A 13,164-nucleotide genomic window follows, 5' to 3' on the forward strand; every position below is an offset into this window, starting at 1 on the left:
GAGCCCCCCGAACTCCAGAATAATGCAGATTCAACTTACCAGTCTGTCACTACGATGTCTGGCTGCACCGTGTCCATCAGAGTCCCCCAGTATCCTTCCTTCTTCAGGTCAATGAGCTGGGATTTTCTGCATTCACTGTAGAGAAATGTAAGAATGAGAAAGTTAAACCCAGGACAGGTCTGGTGCTAAAGCAACTCATTCTAGTCCCAAGGCACAATCAGACAATTTGTCTAAGCAACTAGGGAGGCAAAAGTCACGAGCAGCACCAGATATTTCAACAACAGACAGAACACAGTGCTCAATACTCAACAATAAAGCAAACATAGCAGGTAATAGTTAATAATACCCCCTACTTAATGAATGACTGCAACAAGTTGTAAAATGCCATTGAAAGAGAATGTATTAAAAGTAAGGTGCGGTATATGCTATTGAAGTAGATTGGAAAGGGATACATTGCAGCTGGCAATGATGCTTAATATGCAAGTGAGAGAGAGTTCAACTCCAATTTAAAGAAGAAAACTATGATGTATAATGAACACAGGTTGGTAAGATGAACAATTGTTACTTACCTGTAAAAAGGTAGTTCTCCAGTATTGGTGTCTTTCATAGATTCACATGCTTGAATATTCCCAGTCGTCGAAGTGGGAGTCCCACGGTACATACAATAGCAATACATGCTAAAAAATATATGTATGTGAGAACTTAACATAAGAAAAACTAGAAGTAAATACATAACTAAAACCTCTAAAACAATTCCTCCATAGGAATGCATGATGGAGAAAGAAAACACTTGTAACATATCACTGTCATTATGTTAGTCCAAACTACAGCCAATCAGGCGCCAGCACCCTCTAGAACCTTCTCCTCAGAAGCTCAAGCCCTCAGATTTTCGGAGCACCAAAGTGACCCAGAGTGCATGAGGTGAAGAGAGCCTCTGAGGGGAGGAGGGTGGGTCGCATGTGAATCTATGAAAGACACCAATACTGGTGAACCACCTGTTTACAGGCAAGTAACAATAGTTCTTCTCAAGTATTAGGGGTGTCTTTCATAGATTCACATGCTTGAATAGAATAGAGAGCAGTAACCTCCAAAGAGATTGGTAAGCACAGCATGGAAAAGCTCGAAGACAGTAATAATACAGTCATGGAAGCTTAAATAGCAATCATTGAAAAAATAAAAAGGAGGCGGGAACAGAGGCTCACCTTATTTGAAAAGATGAGGAAGTACTGCCTGTCCCACTGCGGTATCCGCCTCATTGATGGCGTCCAAGCAGTAATGCTTGGTGAAGGTGTGCCTGCTGGACCATGTCTCTGCACGGCAGAATTGATGAAGTGGCACACCAGCAAACAGGGCAGTGGATGAAGACATAGCCCTTGTAGAATGAGCCCTCACCGAAGACTGCAAAGGCTTGCCAGCCTGTTGATGGCAGAAGGCAATGGCCGAAGAAATCCAACGGGCAATCGTTGGTTTGGTAACTGGATGCCCCTGACGCAGTCGTCCATAAGCAATGAACAGTGGGTCGGACCTGCGGAAGGAGGCAGTTCTACTAATGTAAAATTTAAGGCATTGTTTGATGTCCAAGGAATGCAATCGCTGTTCAGCCGGAGACTTGGGCTCAGCGAAGAAAGTTTTCAAGAACACAGGTTTATTTAGATGAAAGTCCGTAGGCACCTTGGGTAGGAAAGATGGGTTGGTGCGAAGCACCACGCCGTCAGGTTTGAATTGATGATATGGGTGTTTGATAGTAAAGGCGTGGAGGTCACTCACACGACAAGATGAGGTCAGAGCAAGAAGAAGAACAACCTTCCAGGTGAGGAACTTAATGTCCGCTCTATGGATGGGCTCAAATGGTGATTTCACAAGTTGCGACTGAACAACATTGAGATGCCACGGTGGAGGAGGGCGCCAAATAGGCGGGAACTTCCGGAAAAGTCCTTTGAAAAACTGGCGGATAATCCTGGACGAGCAGAGGGAGGAGGAGCCATCTTGCCGGAAGCGAGCGATTGCAGCTAGGAAAACTCTCAAGGTAGCATGCGAGAGTCCAGATTGAGCTAGACTCGAGAAGAACAGAAGAAGCTGCTCCGGAGTAGAATGGATTGGATGGACATTTGCTGCCAAGCACCAATGACAAAATCTCTTCCACTTGAGTTTGTAAGTTTTGATGGTAGACGGAGCCCTAGCATGAGCGAGGATCTCTCTGCAGTCTTGCGAGATATTTAAGTTTGCGAACTCAAGGTGCTCAGGTTCCATGCCGACAATTGTAGAGTGGATGGATCCAGATGGCAAACCTGGCCCCTGTCCATCGTCAGAAGGTGTGGACGAGGATGAAGAGGAATGGGCTCGCACTGGGACAGAAGGATCAACTCCGAGAACCACTCCTGTCTGGGCCATCGAGGGGCCATCAATAGAATGTGGCAGGGCTGCCTCCGCATCTTGCACAGCATCCGTGGTACTAACGGGATCGGCGGAAAGGCATAAGCGAATAGATCGCACCAATCGATCAAAAGGGCATTCCCGCACGATCCTGGGCGGGGATGCCAGCTTGCGTAAGACGGGCATTTCCGATTCTCTGGTGTCGCAAAGAGGTCTAGAGATGGGCGACTCAATTAGTGAAACACAAGATCCAGAGTCGGTTGATGCAGCTCCCATTTGTGTGCCGACGATGTGGACCTGCTGAGGGAGTCTGCCAGGATGTTTGAAACGCCCGGCAGATGCACCGCCGTCAAGGTTATCTGATGACGGAGAGCCCAATCCCAAATCAACTGAGCCAGTCCAGACAAGCGTTGAGACTTGGTCCCTCCCTGCTTGTTCACATAGTGCACGCTGGTGGTATTGTCCATTTGAATAAGCACTGACTCCCCTTGAATTACAGGAAGAAACGACTTGAGTCCCAGAAAGATCGCCATCAACTCTAGACTGTTGATATGCCAAGAGCGTTGGGGTGGAGACCATTTGCCCTTGATGGAGAGACCTTGAAGTTGAGCACCCCAGCCGTCCAGAGAGGCATCCGTTGTGAGCGTGAGATCTGGCGCGTTGACGCGGAAGGATGTTCCAGTTGCCAGGTTGGTCGGCTGTGCCCACCAGCACAGACCCTTTCTCATGCGAGCTGTAACAGCCACTTGGTCGTTGAAAGATCCGGAGACCTGACGCCACTATACGTCCAGTTCCTCTTGAATGGGACGTGTCCGCAGTCTGCAATGTGGGATCAGTGCAATACAAGATGATGCAATCCCCAGAAATGACTTTAATGTCCAGACAGAAACGGACTGCCTTGATCAAATGAGACACCAGGCGGAGGATTTTCTGTTGTCGTTCCTGTGAAACGTACGCCTTTGAAAGCATTGTGTCTAAGATCGCTCCCAAGAAATTCCTGGTTTGCGCTGGTGCAAACTGTGACTTGTCGACATTGATGGCTAAGCCGAGGGATTAAAACACATTTTGACAAAGACTAGTGTCTCGGCTCAGTTGATGGCGTGATTGAGACTTGAGGAGGCAATCGTCCAAGTATGGAAAAATTTGGACGCCTCGGAGGCGTAGGTGAGCCACCACAGGAGCCAACACCTTCGTGAACGCACGAGGGGCGGAGCGGAGTCCGAAAGACAACACCTTGAACTGATAATCTGTCTGCCCCACCCTGAAGCGCAGGTACTTTCGATGCTGTTGGAGAATTGGGACATGAAAGTATGCATCCTGAAGGTCTATGGTGGTCATGAAATCCCCGCTGGCCAGAAGACGCAGAATCTCCAGTAGTGTCAGCATGCGGAAAGATTGTCTCTTTAGGTATCTGTTGAGAGCCCTCAAATCCAGAATTGGTCGCCAATCTCCCGTCTTCTTGAGTATGAGGAAGAAATTAGAGTAAAAACCGCTCTCTGAGACACTGGAACCACTTTGACTGCACCTTTCTGAACAAGAAGACGGACTTGATGGTAAAGCTCCTTGAGATGGGGAGGAGTCGGGCTAGACGGTGGAGTATGAGGAGGAATCTTGACGAACTCTAAGGTATGACCTTTCAGCACAATGTCCAAAACTAACCCTGGGCGGGCAGCTACGCTCCGTACACGGAGTGCGCGTAGTGCTGGTTCCTACGCATTTTGCGTAGCATGCGTATCTGCCAGCACTACGCACGCTCCGCAGACGGTGCGTAGCTGGCCGCCACCCGCCTCCCTCCCGCCCTCTCTAAATCCCCCCCTTAAAGTGTAAAATGGCATAAAAGTAAGTTTAAATCACTTACTTGATCCGCCGGGCATCCCGGGGCTCCCTCTTCTATTTTGCTGCACGCCGTCAATCCCAATGCGCATGCGCGGCCGCCCGCGCATGCGCATTTCTCGTGACAAATGCGCATGCGCGGGCTGCCGCGCATGCGCATTGGGATTGACGACGTGCAGCAAAATAGAAGAGGGAGCCCCGGGATGCGCCGCGGACCAGGTAAGTGATTTAAACTTACTTTTATGCCATTTTACACTTTAAGGGGGGGATTTAGAGAGGGCGGGAGGGAGGCAGGTGGCGCGTAGTGGGGCTACGCGGAGTGTGCGGGTGGGCGTAGCTTTTTGCCCACTTTGCCTAGCTCCGCGTAGCCCCACTACGCGAACTACGCCCAGGCTTATCCAAAACCCAGTGGTCCGAAGTGATGTAGGACCACTGAGAATAAAACAGAGAGATTCAACCTCAACACTTTGGGGAGGACGAAAGTCATTGGCGTTTGGTAGTGGATCCCCGATAGGATGACTTTCCCCTATAGGGCTTTGAGGACTGTTGTCGATTTGATTGCTGTTGAGTGGAAGAGTAACGTTGGTTGCTCTGAGTGTAGGAGCGATATTGAGATTGTCCTCCTCGAAAAGTGGAAGAAGTGCCGCGTCCACCCCGAAATGGCTGTTTCCGAAATTGCAAAGTGCCCAGTGATTTAGCCGTATCAGTGTCCTTCTTAATGGACTCCAGCGCTTCGTCAATGTGGGACCCAAACAGCGATTCACCATCATATCGCATATCAAGGATCTTGGATTGAACTTCCTGCCGGAAGGAATCGGCCTTCAACCAACCCTGGCGTCGTAAGGCAGCTGCACTAGCAAGCTGGCGGAAACCAGTGCCCGCAATATCGACTGCGCAGTCAATCATCTCTTCAGATGCTCTTTGTCCGTCCAGGAGGATTTGCTGTGCGTCAGCTTTGGAAGCGTCCGGGATGAGGTCGACTAGGGCAGATATGTCCGACCACATCTGCCGGTCGTAGCGGCCCAAATGGCTAAGGCATTCGCCGCCCGTACTGTAGCGGAAGCCATGGTGGAGAATTTTCGTCCAATGGCGTCGAGGCGGCGACCTTCTCTATCTGGAGGTGCAGTGATTGGAGACACTGGATTACGGGCCCGACGCTGTGCTGCCTGAGTTACAACCGAATCCGGCTTAGGGTGAGGGTGAGAGACCAGGCATGCTGGTGAACCAGTTGGGGCCTTATATTTCTTCTCAAGGCGTGGTACTTGGGCAGGTAATGAATTCGGAGCCTGCATGAGCTTAACTCCCTCCTTCCATATAAAATCGATTATTGGAATCGTGTGGACTTGTTTGAAAGGCTGATGTTTGAAGTCGTAGAGGAAACAGTCCTCCTCTCTCTGTGTCCTTGGCAATTTAAAGCGCTGAGCCGCTCTATCCATCAACAGATGAAAACTGGCAATATCTACTGGAGGTGAATCTCCAGATTCTCCTGGCGGAGGGGAAGGTGGCTGCATTTGGTAGTTGTCCCACTCTGCCATGCCGGTTGAGGCATCATCATTATCTGTGTCATCGTGGACCTCTCCGTCCTCCCGTTCTGGAATCGCCTATTCATCAGCACCCTGTGGATACACAGTTGTGTGAATCTTAACCGACGTTTGAACCTGGGGTGAAGGCGTCGATGGCAAAGGTGGCGGAACCGTTGGCGGACCTGTCGCAGTCACAGCAGGTGATGGTCTAGGAGTACCTTGCGGCGATGATGGAAAACGCCAATTGTAGTCGTCCAGCATATGCTGGAGATTTGAAATCAAAGACACAGGCATAGAAGCCATTGGAACTTGGACAAACTGTTCCTCAGCTTGGGACTCCTGATCACTGCCTTCCTCGTCACTGCCGGAATCTTAACATTTGATGATGAGATCAGACGGACTGTGGGCCGCCGCAAAAGTGTCATCCACATAATTACCAGAGTCCGAGTCGGGCTCAGAGGTAGTTGGCAAACATAGGTGAAGGAGGCTGCGGATCAGGAGCAGACAACTGGTGGCATGGCGTTGGTCGGCGATGGTGTGGAAGGTTGGTGCCGACAGATGCAGAAACTGAAGAAGGTAAAGGCACTAGAGGCAACGAGGCAAATGAAGATGGTGCCACCGTCGACGGTGCAGTCGACGTTATCGTTGACGGTGCTGAAATGGCCGCAGATGAAGATGACTGATGAATCTATCGTCGACGGCAAGTTCGTCGACGAAGCCGTCGTCTACAGTGCCGTCGTCGACGGAAGTTTTCTTGATGACAAAACCGCAGACGAAGTAGACACCCCTGTAGAAGGAGCCCTCGTCGACGAAGCTTTAGTCGACGGAGTCTTCGCCGACGATGGAGACTTTTTGATAGATTTCGTCAACGATGCTGTTTTCTTCGTCGACGAGGTAATAGGAATCGTCGACGAGACAGTCTGAAAGGCCAATGAAACTCCTGTCGATGTAGAGGCCGTCGACGAGACCGTCGTCGACAAGCTAAAAGCTGACGTCGTCAGTGTCGTCGTCGATGTATACACTGCAGATCTCGTCGTCGGAATGCTCGTAGACGCTCCCGTCGACGACGAAGCATGTTTAGGTATGGAAACACGCTGTGAGGCAGCAGAAGATGCCTGAGAGCCAGGTCTCGTGGGCGCAGCAGTAGTAGGAGCTGGTGGGGACACCACAGAGGCCAAAGGCAGGGCCAGTTTCTTCTTCTTTAGAAAAGGAGAAGGCATATCCTGCACACTACTACGCTTAGAGGCTGCAGAGGAGAGTCCAGATTGAAGACTCTCAGCATCGGACAGAACTGAATCCTTGACTTTAAGACGTTGGAGCCAAAGTAGGAGACGGCCTTCTCTGTCCTTTAGACTCTTGTTAGAAAAGGTTCTACAAAACTTGCAGCTGCCAACTTCATGCTCATGGTAGAGACAATAAATACATTTCTTGTGGGGGTCCTCCTTAAAAGGACGCAACTTCCCACAAGAAGAGCAAGGTCGGAATAAAGACTTCTTACTGACATTTTGAAAGTTCAGGAAACAAGAAGCAGTTTAGGAAAAAACTGAGCAGAGCTCAGGGAGACTCCTTTCACACGACGTGCGGTAGAAAATCTGAGGGCTTGAGCTTCTGAGAAGGTTCTAGAGGGTGCTGGGGCCTGATTGGCTGTAGTTTGGACTAACATAATGACAGTGATATGTTACAAGTGTTTTCTTTCTCTATCATGCATTCCTATGGAGGAATTGTTTTAGAGGTTTTAGTTAAGTATTTACTTCTAGTTTTTCTTATGTTATGTTCTCACATACATATATTTTTTAGCCTTTATTGCTATTTTATGTACCGTGGGACTCCCACTTCGACGACGGGGAATATTCAAGCATGTGAATCTATGAAAGACACCCCTAATACTGGAGAAAAAAACTTCTTTGTTGCAACTCAGTACAGCAGCAAGAACTATTTCACAAGTAGACATCATTAACTCAGGACACTACAATAAACTTTAAAGCCAATGACAGGAAAAAGAAAATGAACGTCTTATCCATAAAAAAACTAAAGCTAATGTATTCTACATAAACCTGAAATAAAACCCCTTTCAAAAGTACATTCAAACTAGCATTCCCATTAACAGAGGCAGGCATTCGGAAGTGGGGTCAATTGGTAGAGGAGGGTAGGTTGATATCATGGGACGCTCTCCGTGAACTAGATAATACAATCTCAAAGTTCAAATACCTCCAATTAAAAAGCTGGTTTCAAATAGTAAATATGGAGATAGGAGTTTCAAATGTGCTGTAAGAAACCTTAAATCAGGGGGTACCAGAAGTCAAGAAGGTCTCAACATGGTACTGGCTGTTGATCGACTTGGAGGACGGAGACTTCAGGTTGCCGAATGACCTGTGGAAAAGACACTTGACTTCGCACCAGTTAGATAATTTATTGCAAGTATCTTTGAATCTTCTTTACAGCACTGTCAAGCCACCAATTTAAGGAGAAACCATCTTTTATCCCACCACAGGGCATATTTGATCCACTCAGGCTGTCGAAGTTGGGGGAAAAGAATAGTAGTGAGTTCCGCGAAGTGTGGACTAGAAAAAGAAGGCGACATTCATATGTTTGTGGCATGCCCAGGAGTTCACAAATTATGGGAGGACGTGAGTAAGGCTTTAATTGACATTCTTGATATAAAAGTTCAGGTAAGCCTATCTCAGGTTATTTTTGGTAGACATTGGGAAGCAGGCAAAAATCAATAAAGATGGAGCGAAATTGCTGTTTGACATGATCCTCCTGGCTCTTGGGGTGATTTGCAGGAAATGGATAGGTAACCTTCCACCGATGACCACAGATTAAAAAGAGTCTATTAAATACATTTTAAATTGTATATGATGGATTTAGGAAAAAAAGATATTATTTTGGGCACCACTAGAGAGTGGTACAGGTATAGGTTCTGTGGAAGATACATTTCAGGTATCTGTCCAATGATTACGCCTAGTCGCATCTTTTATACTTCGCTACCTGGTCTCAAAAGCATGGTATGAGAAGAAAAATCTAATTATGCCTTGGGTGTGGAGGATCTCCTAAGATAAGGGCACAAACAGAGTAAGATCTTAGAGGTTTACCTTGAGGCAAATGAGGAGAACAAAAAGGTACTTTGAAACGACTATTCAGTCACACAAATGATACAATGAAGGTGTTTTCCACTTTAATATTCCTGAAACGCAATAGCGTTTTTAGTGAGTGCTAGGCTGTGTCGATTCCGGTCTCTTCCATAACATACCACATCTGACTACTGATCCCATTAAAATCAGGATCTACTTCACCTATGGCTCCCCTGCATATTCCATGTCAATACTCCTTCAGGCACCTTACAACATAGAAATGTGTATAATCCCAAAAAACAGGGAGAAAAACAGAACAAGAGAATTTAAAGTCTTAATGGTCAGACCCGAACCTTCGCAACTTTTGGGCTGGGGTTACTAACCATCTCCAGGAAGTCACTGGGCAAACCGACCTTCATGGATTGGATGTATGCGCGTTTGGCCTCTTCACGTAGCCCAGGTTTGACAGGGCTCTCTTTTGTTTCCTCACCTTGGAATTCTTACTCGCGATTCACTCTGAGGCACCTTTGGAAGGCACCTACCCCTCCTAACATTACCACCTGGTGATGGAGAATCGTTGCATGGGCGGAGGACAAGAACAGGCTGTTACGTAGCAAAGAAGTTTGTGGGACCCGTAAATACCGGCTGTTGATAAGCTGAGATGTCCTCATTAAGGCTTTCCACGCCCTACAAGATGACATTCATCTGCCGTAGCGTTCACCCCAGAGCGGTCTCCCCTGGGGCTGGCTTCAATTTACATCACTGCCCAGCCAACTCTGGCCCGCTTGCACTGCCTTCCTCACAGAGATGAGAGTTGGCAAAGCGCTGCTCATCACCACTATAGCTGTACGAAGTGTCTGCAAATACCCAATACGTGAACAAATACCCAAGTTCCGCGCACCATCATATCTAGCCGCAGCATGTTTGATAGTAGCGCAGGTCCTTTGACATCACCTCAAATGCTTTTATCCTTTCACCCCGTTCCCCCCGTGTCCAACGAACCATGGTCCCTCAAATACAAGTTACATTGACATACCATCTGAGTTGTCTTGCTGTCCTTCCCGACAGTTTACCTAGCTGTTCTTGGTTGCTTTGTCGGGTTACAATTGCTGCTCCATTGTTGTAATGCCCCCTGGACACCATATGTAGCTGTAGCATGTGCTACTTACCTTTCTTATGGCATTTTGTTCTGCCTTTACAATTTCTTTGCCATTATCTGATTTCTACCTGAATGTACGAAGCACTGTAGTTCCGTCATCCAGAGAGGTGCAACATCTACATGGAAGTAGAATGTTGTCCTTCGGACATACATGGAGTCATATTTCATTTTCTAAAAATTAGATTTTGTTGTCTTAAGTCACATACAGTGTAGATGGTAACTTGAGAAATAGTCATGCAAACTTCAAATCTAGAATCATTCTAACTATGTACAGTGAAATGGACCACGAATACATAGAGCAGTGTATCCCATGTTACAAGTGACTACCCCCAGTCAGTCACAGGTTCAAACTTACTCGTATGAGGTAACAAAATATTTCCGGATGTTGGGTTGAGGAAACGGCTGGCCATGAGCACCAGGGAGGTCCTCAATTACCCACTTATCACCTCCATTAGAAACAATTCGCCAAGAGTTAAAATCCTCTACAAAAAAAGAGAACAACAAGATATTAGAGTGAGTCTTTCAACTTCAACATAACCGCTACATCAAATATCCAACAGTCAAATGGAGGTCATTTTTGTCTTGGGGTTTAAAGAATGTGTCTGCAGCTCATCAAAGCGCGCTTGTAGAGGGGTCTTTACAGTCACTCGCCCACTTTCAAGTGGGCACAGCAGTTTCACCGGATATGTGGCACAGGTTTGCTGCGAGGTTCACTCTGCCTTGACAGGGTTCTTGATGGATCATGATCTAAGATCTGCCCGATCTTGATGTTTACTGATGCAAAATGTTTCATACACAGCACTTCAAGTAAAGCACAGCGTCTGTCTTGATTTAGTGGATGCTCAGTTCCTTAGGATTGCTAAAAGGTCTTTTTGTGCCTATAAGAGGGATGCACCACAAATGCACTTTGCAACTTCACGTTTGCCCTGAGCAACATTCTCTGGGACTTCATGTTGGACCTCACCAAACCAAATCAGTCCATTAGTATCCTCACAGGCCTCGAATCAATATCTGACCTAGGACCCGACGACAGTACATTACAAGGAAATGCCATAGGTCCCAAAGGAGCTGTATCAAAAAGCCATTCTAATGGTCTGAGGTTATTTGGCTCCATGTGTTATTTTAACATTTGGAATAGGGTCGATTGCAGCATATTGATGCTTTCAAGCAAAGGATATTCACATACATGAAGAGACATTTGCAAGATGGCACTTTTCTATCATGGCCTCAGTGGATCATAAAGTTCAGGATCAGTGAAATCGGATTCCGAAGTCTAAGTGATAATCATGGAGGAACATGTTAAAATGATGAAAGAAGCGTTGACCACGTGAAGAAGGTAATAAAATCTCTACTTTATTCTAGTCAAGTCAAGTCAAGTCAGAGAATTTATATAGCGCACTACATACCCAGAGGGTCTCAAGGCGCTAAGGAAGGGGAGGAGGATTACTTGTCAAATATCCACGTTTTAAGTTGCTTTCTGAATGCTAGGTGGTTCTGGGTAAGGCGAAGGTAAGTGGGGAGTGAGTTCTATGTTTTAGCAGCCAGGTATGAGAAGGATCTGCCTCCCATGGTGGTCTTGTTGATGCGGGGTACAGTGGCGAGGGCTTGGCTGGAAGAACGTAGTTGGCGGGAGGGGGTGTAGAAGGACAGTCGTGAGTTGAGGCATTCTGGTCCGATGTCGTAGAGTGATTTGTGTGCGTGGGTTAGCAGTCGGAAAGTGATTCTCTTGTTGACGGGTAGCCAGTGGAGGTCTTTCAGGTGACCAGAGATGTGTTCGTTGCGTGGGATGTCTAATATGATTCTGGCTGATGCGTTTTGGATTCGTTGGAGTTTCTTCTGGAGTTTAGCGGTAGTACCTGCATAGAGGGTGTTTCCGTAGTCCAGTCGGCTCGTCACCAGAGCATGGGTGACTGTTTTCCTGGTTTCGGTGGGGATCCAGCAAAATGTTTTTTTGAGCATGCGAAGAATGTTGAAGCAGGATGAGGATACGGCGCTGACTTGTCTGTTCATTGAAAGTGAAGAATCCAGGATAACGCCTAGGTTCCGTGCGTGGTCTGTCGGGATGGGTGCTTTTCCAAGGGCTTCCGGCCACCAGGAGTCGTCCCATGCAGAGGGGGATGTACCTAGGATGAGGACTTCTGTTTTATCTGAGTTCAGTTTCAGACGGCTGTGTTTCATCCATTCAGCAACTTCTTTCATTCCTTCGTGTAGGCTAGTTTTGGCGGTGCTGGGGTCCTTGGTGAGAGAAAGGATTAGTTGAGTGTCATCCGCGTAAGAGATGATGTTGAGGTTGTGTTGGCGGGCGATGGCCGCGAGGGGGCTCATGTATACGTTGAAGAGGGTGGGGCTGAGTGAGGATCCTTGTGGTACGCCACAGATGACTTCGGTGGCCTCGGACTTGAATGGTGGAAGGCGGACTCTCTGGGTTCTTCCGGTGAGGAACGAGGTGATCCATTCAAGTGCTTTTCCTTGTATTCCGATGTTGCTGAGGCGTTGTAAAAGAGTGCTGTGGCAGACTGTGTCGAATGCTGCAGAGAGGTCGAGGAGGATGAGGGCGACTGTGTCTCCATTGTCCAGTAGAGTTCGAATGTCATCTGTTGCTGCGATGAGGGCGGTCTCAGTGCTGTGTTTTGCTCGGAAGCCAGATTGTGAGGAGTCGAGGGATTTGTTGGCTTCGAGGAAAGCGGCGAGCTGGTTGTTGACAGCTTTCTCGATTACTTTGGCCGGGAATGGAAGGAGCGAAATGGGGCGGTAATTTTTGAGTTCGGTGGGGTCCGCTGTGGGTTTTTTCAGAAGGGCGGTGAGTTCAGCGTGTTTCCAATTTTCCGGGAAGGTGGCGGAGTTGAAGGAGCAGTTGATGACGTCTCGGAGGTGCGGTGCTATGACGGAGTCTGCTTTGTTGAAGATGTGGTGAGGGCATGGGTCTGTGGGGGATCCTGAGTGGATGGAGTTCATCAGGCGGATGGTGTCCTCAGTGGAGATTGGGTTCCAGTCGTTAAGGGTGTTCGCGGGGGGAGAGTGTTCAGCATGTGGTTGGGTGGGTTGGACTCCGAGTTGGTTGTCGAAGCTGTTGTGGATGTCTGCAATCTTGTTGTGGAAGAATGAGGCTAGGGAGTCGCAGAGGGCTTGAGAGGGGGTGATGTCGTTGGAGTTGGCCGAGGGATTGGAGAACTCCTTGACGATGTTGAAAAGTTCCTTGCTGTTG

General features: G+C 47.8%; 1 protein-coding gene across 1 annotated transcript in view; it reads right to left on the reverse strand.

Annotated features, from left to right (window-relative positions):
* LOC147710629 (F-box only protein 6-like) overlaps positions 1 to 13,164 on the reverse strand; it is a 200,623-nt gene that overhangs the window by 130,278 nt on the left and 57,181 nt on the right. Inside the window, exons 2-3 of the mRNA XM_086921311.1 lie at positions 10,315 to 10,441; positions 40 to 135 (exon numbers count right to left, since the gene is read on the reverse strand). Of these exons, the coding sequence (XP_086777437.1) occupies positions 40 to 135; positions 10,315 to 10,441 (223 nt within the window). The remainder of the gene's footprint in view (positions 1 to 39; positions 136 to 10,314; positions 10,442 to 13,164) is intronic.

Source organism: Lissotriton vulgaris, chromosome 5 (genome assembly GCF_964263255.1).
Source record: "Lissotriton vulgaris chromosome 5, aLisVul1.2, whole genome shotgun sequence".
NCBI classification, from domain to species: domain Eukaryota; kingdom Metazoa; phylum Chordata; class Amphibia; order Caudata; family Salamandridae; genus Lissotriton; species Lissotriton vulgaris.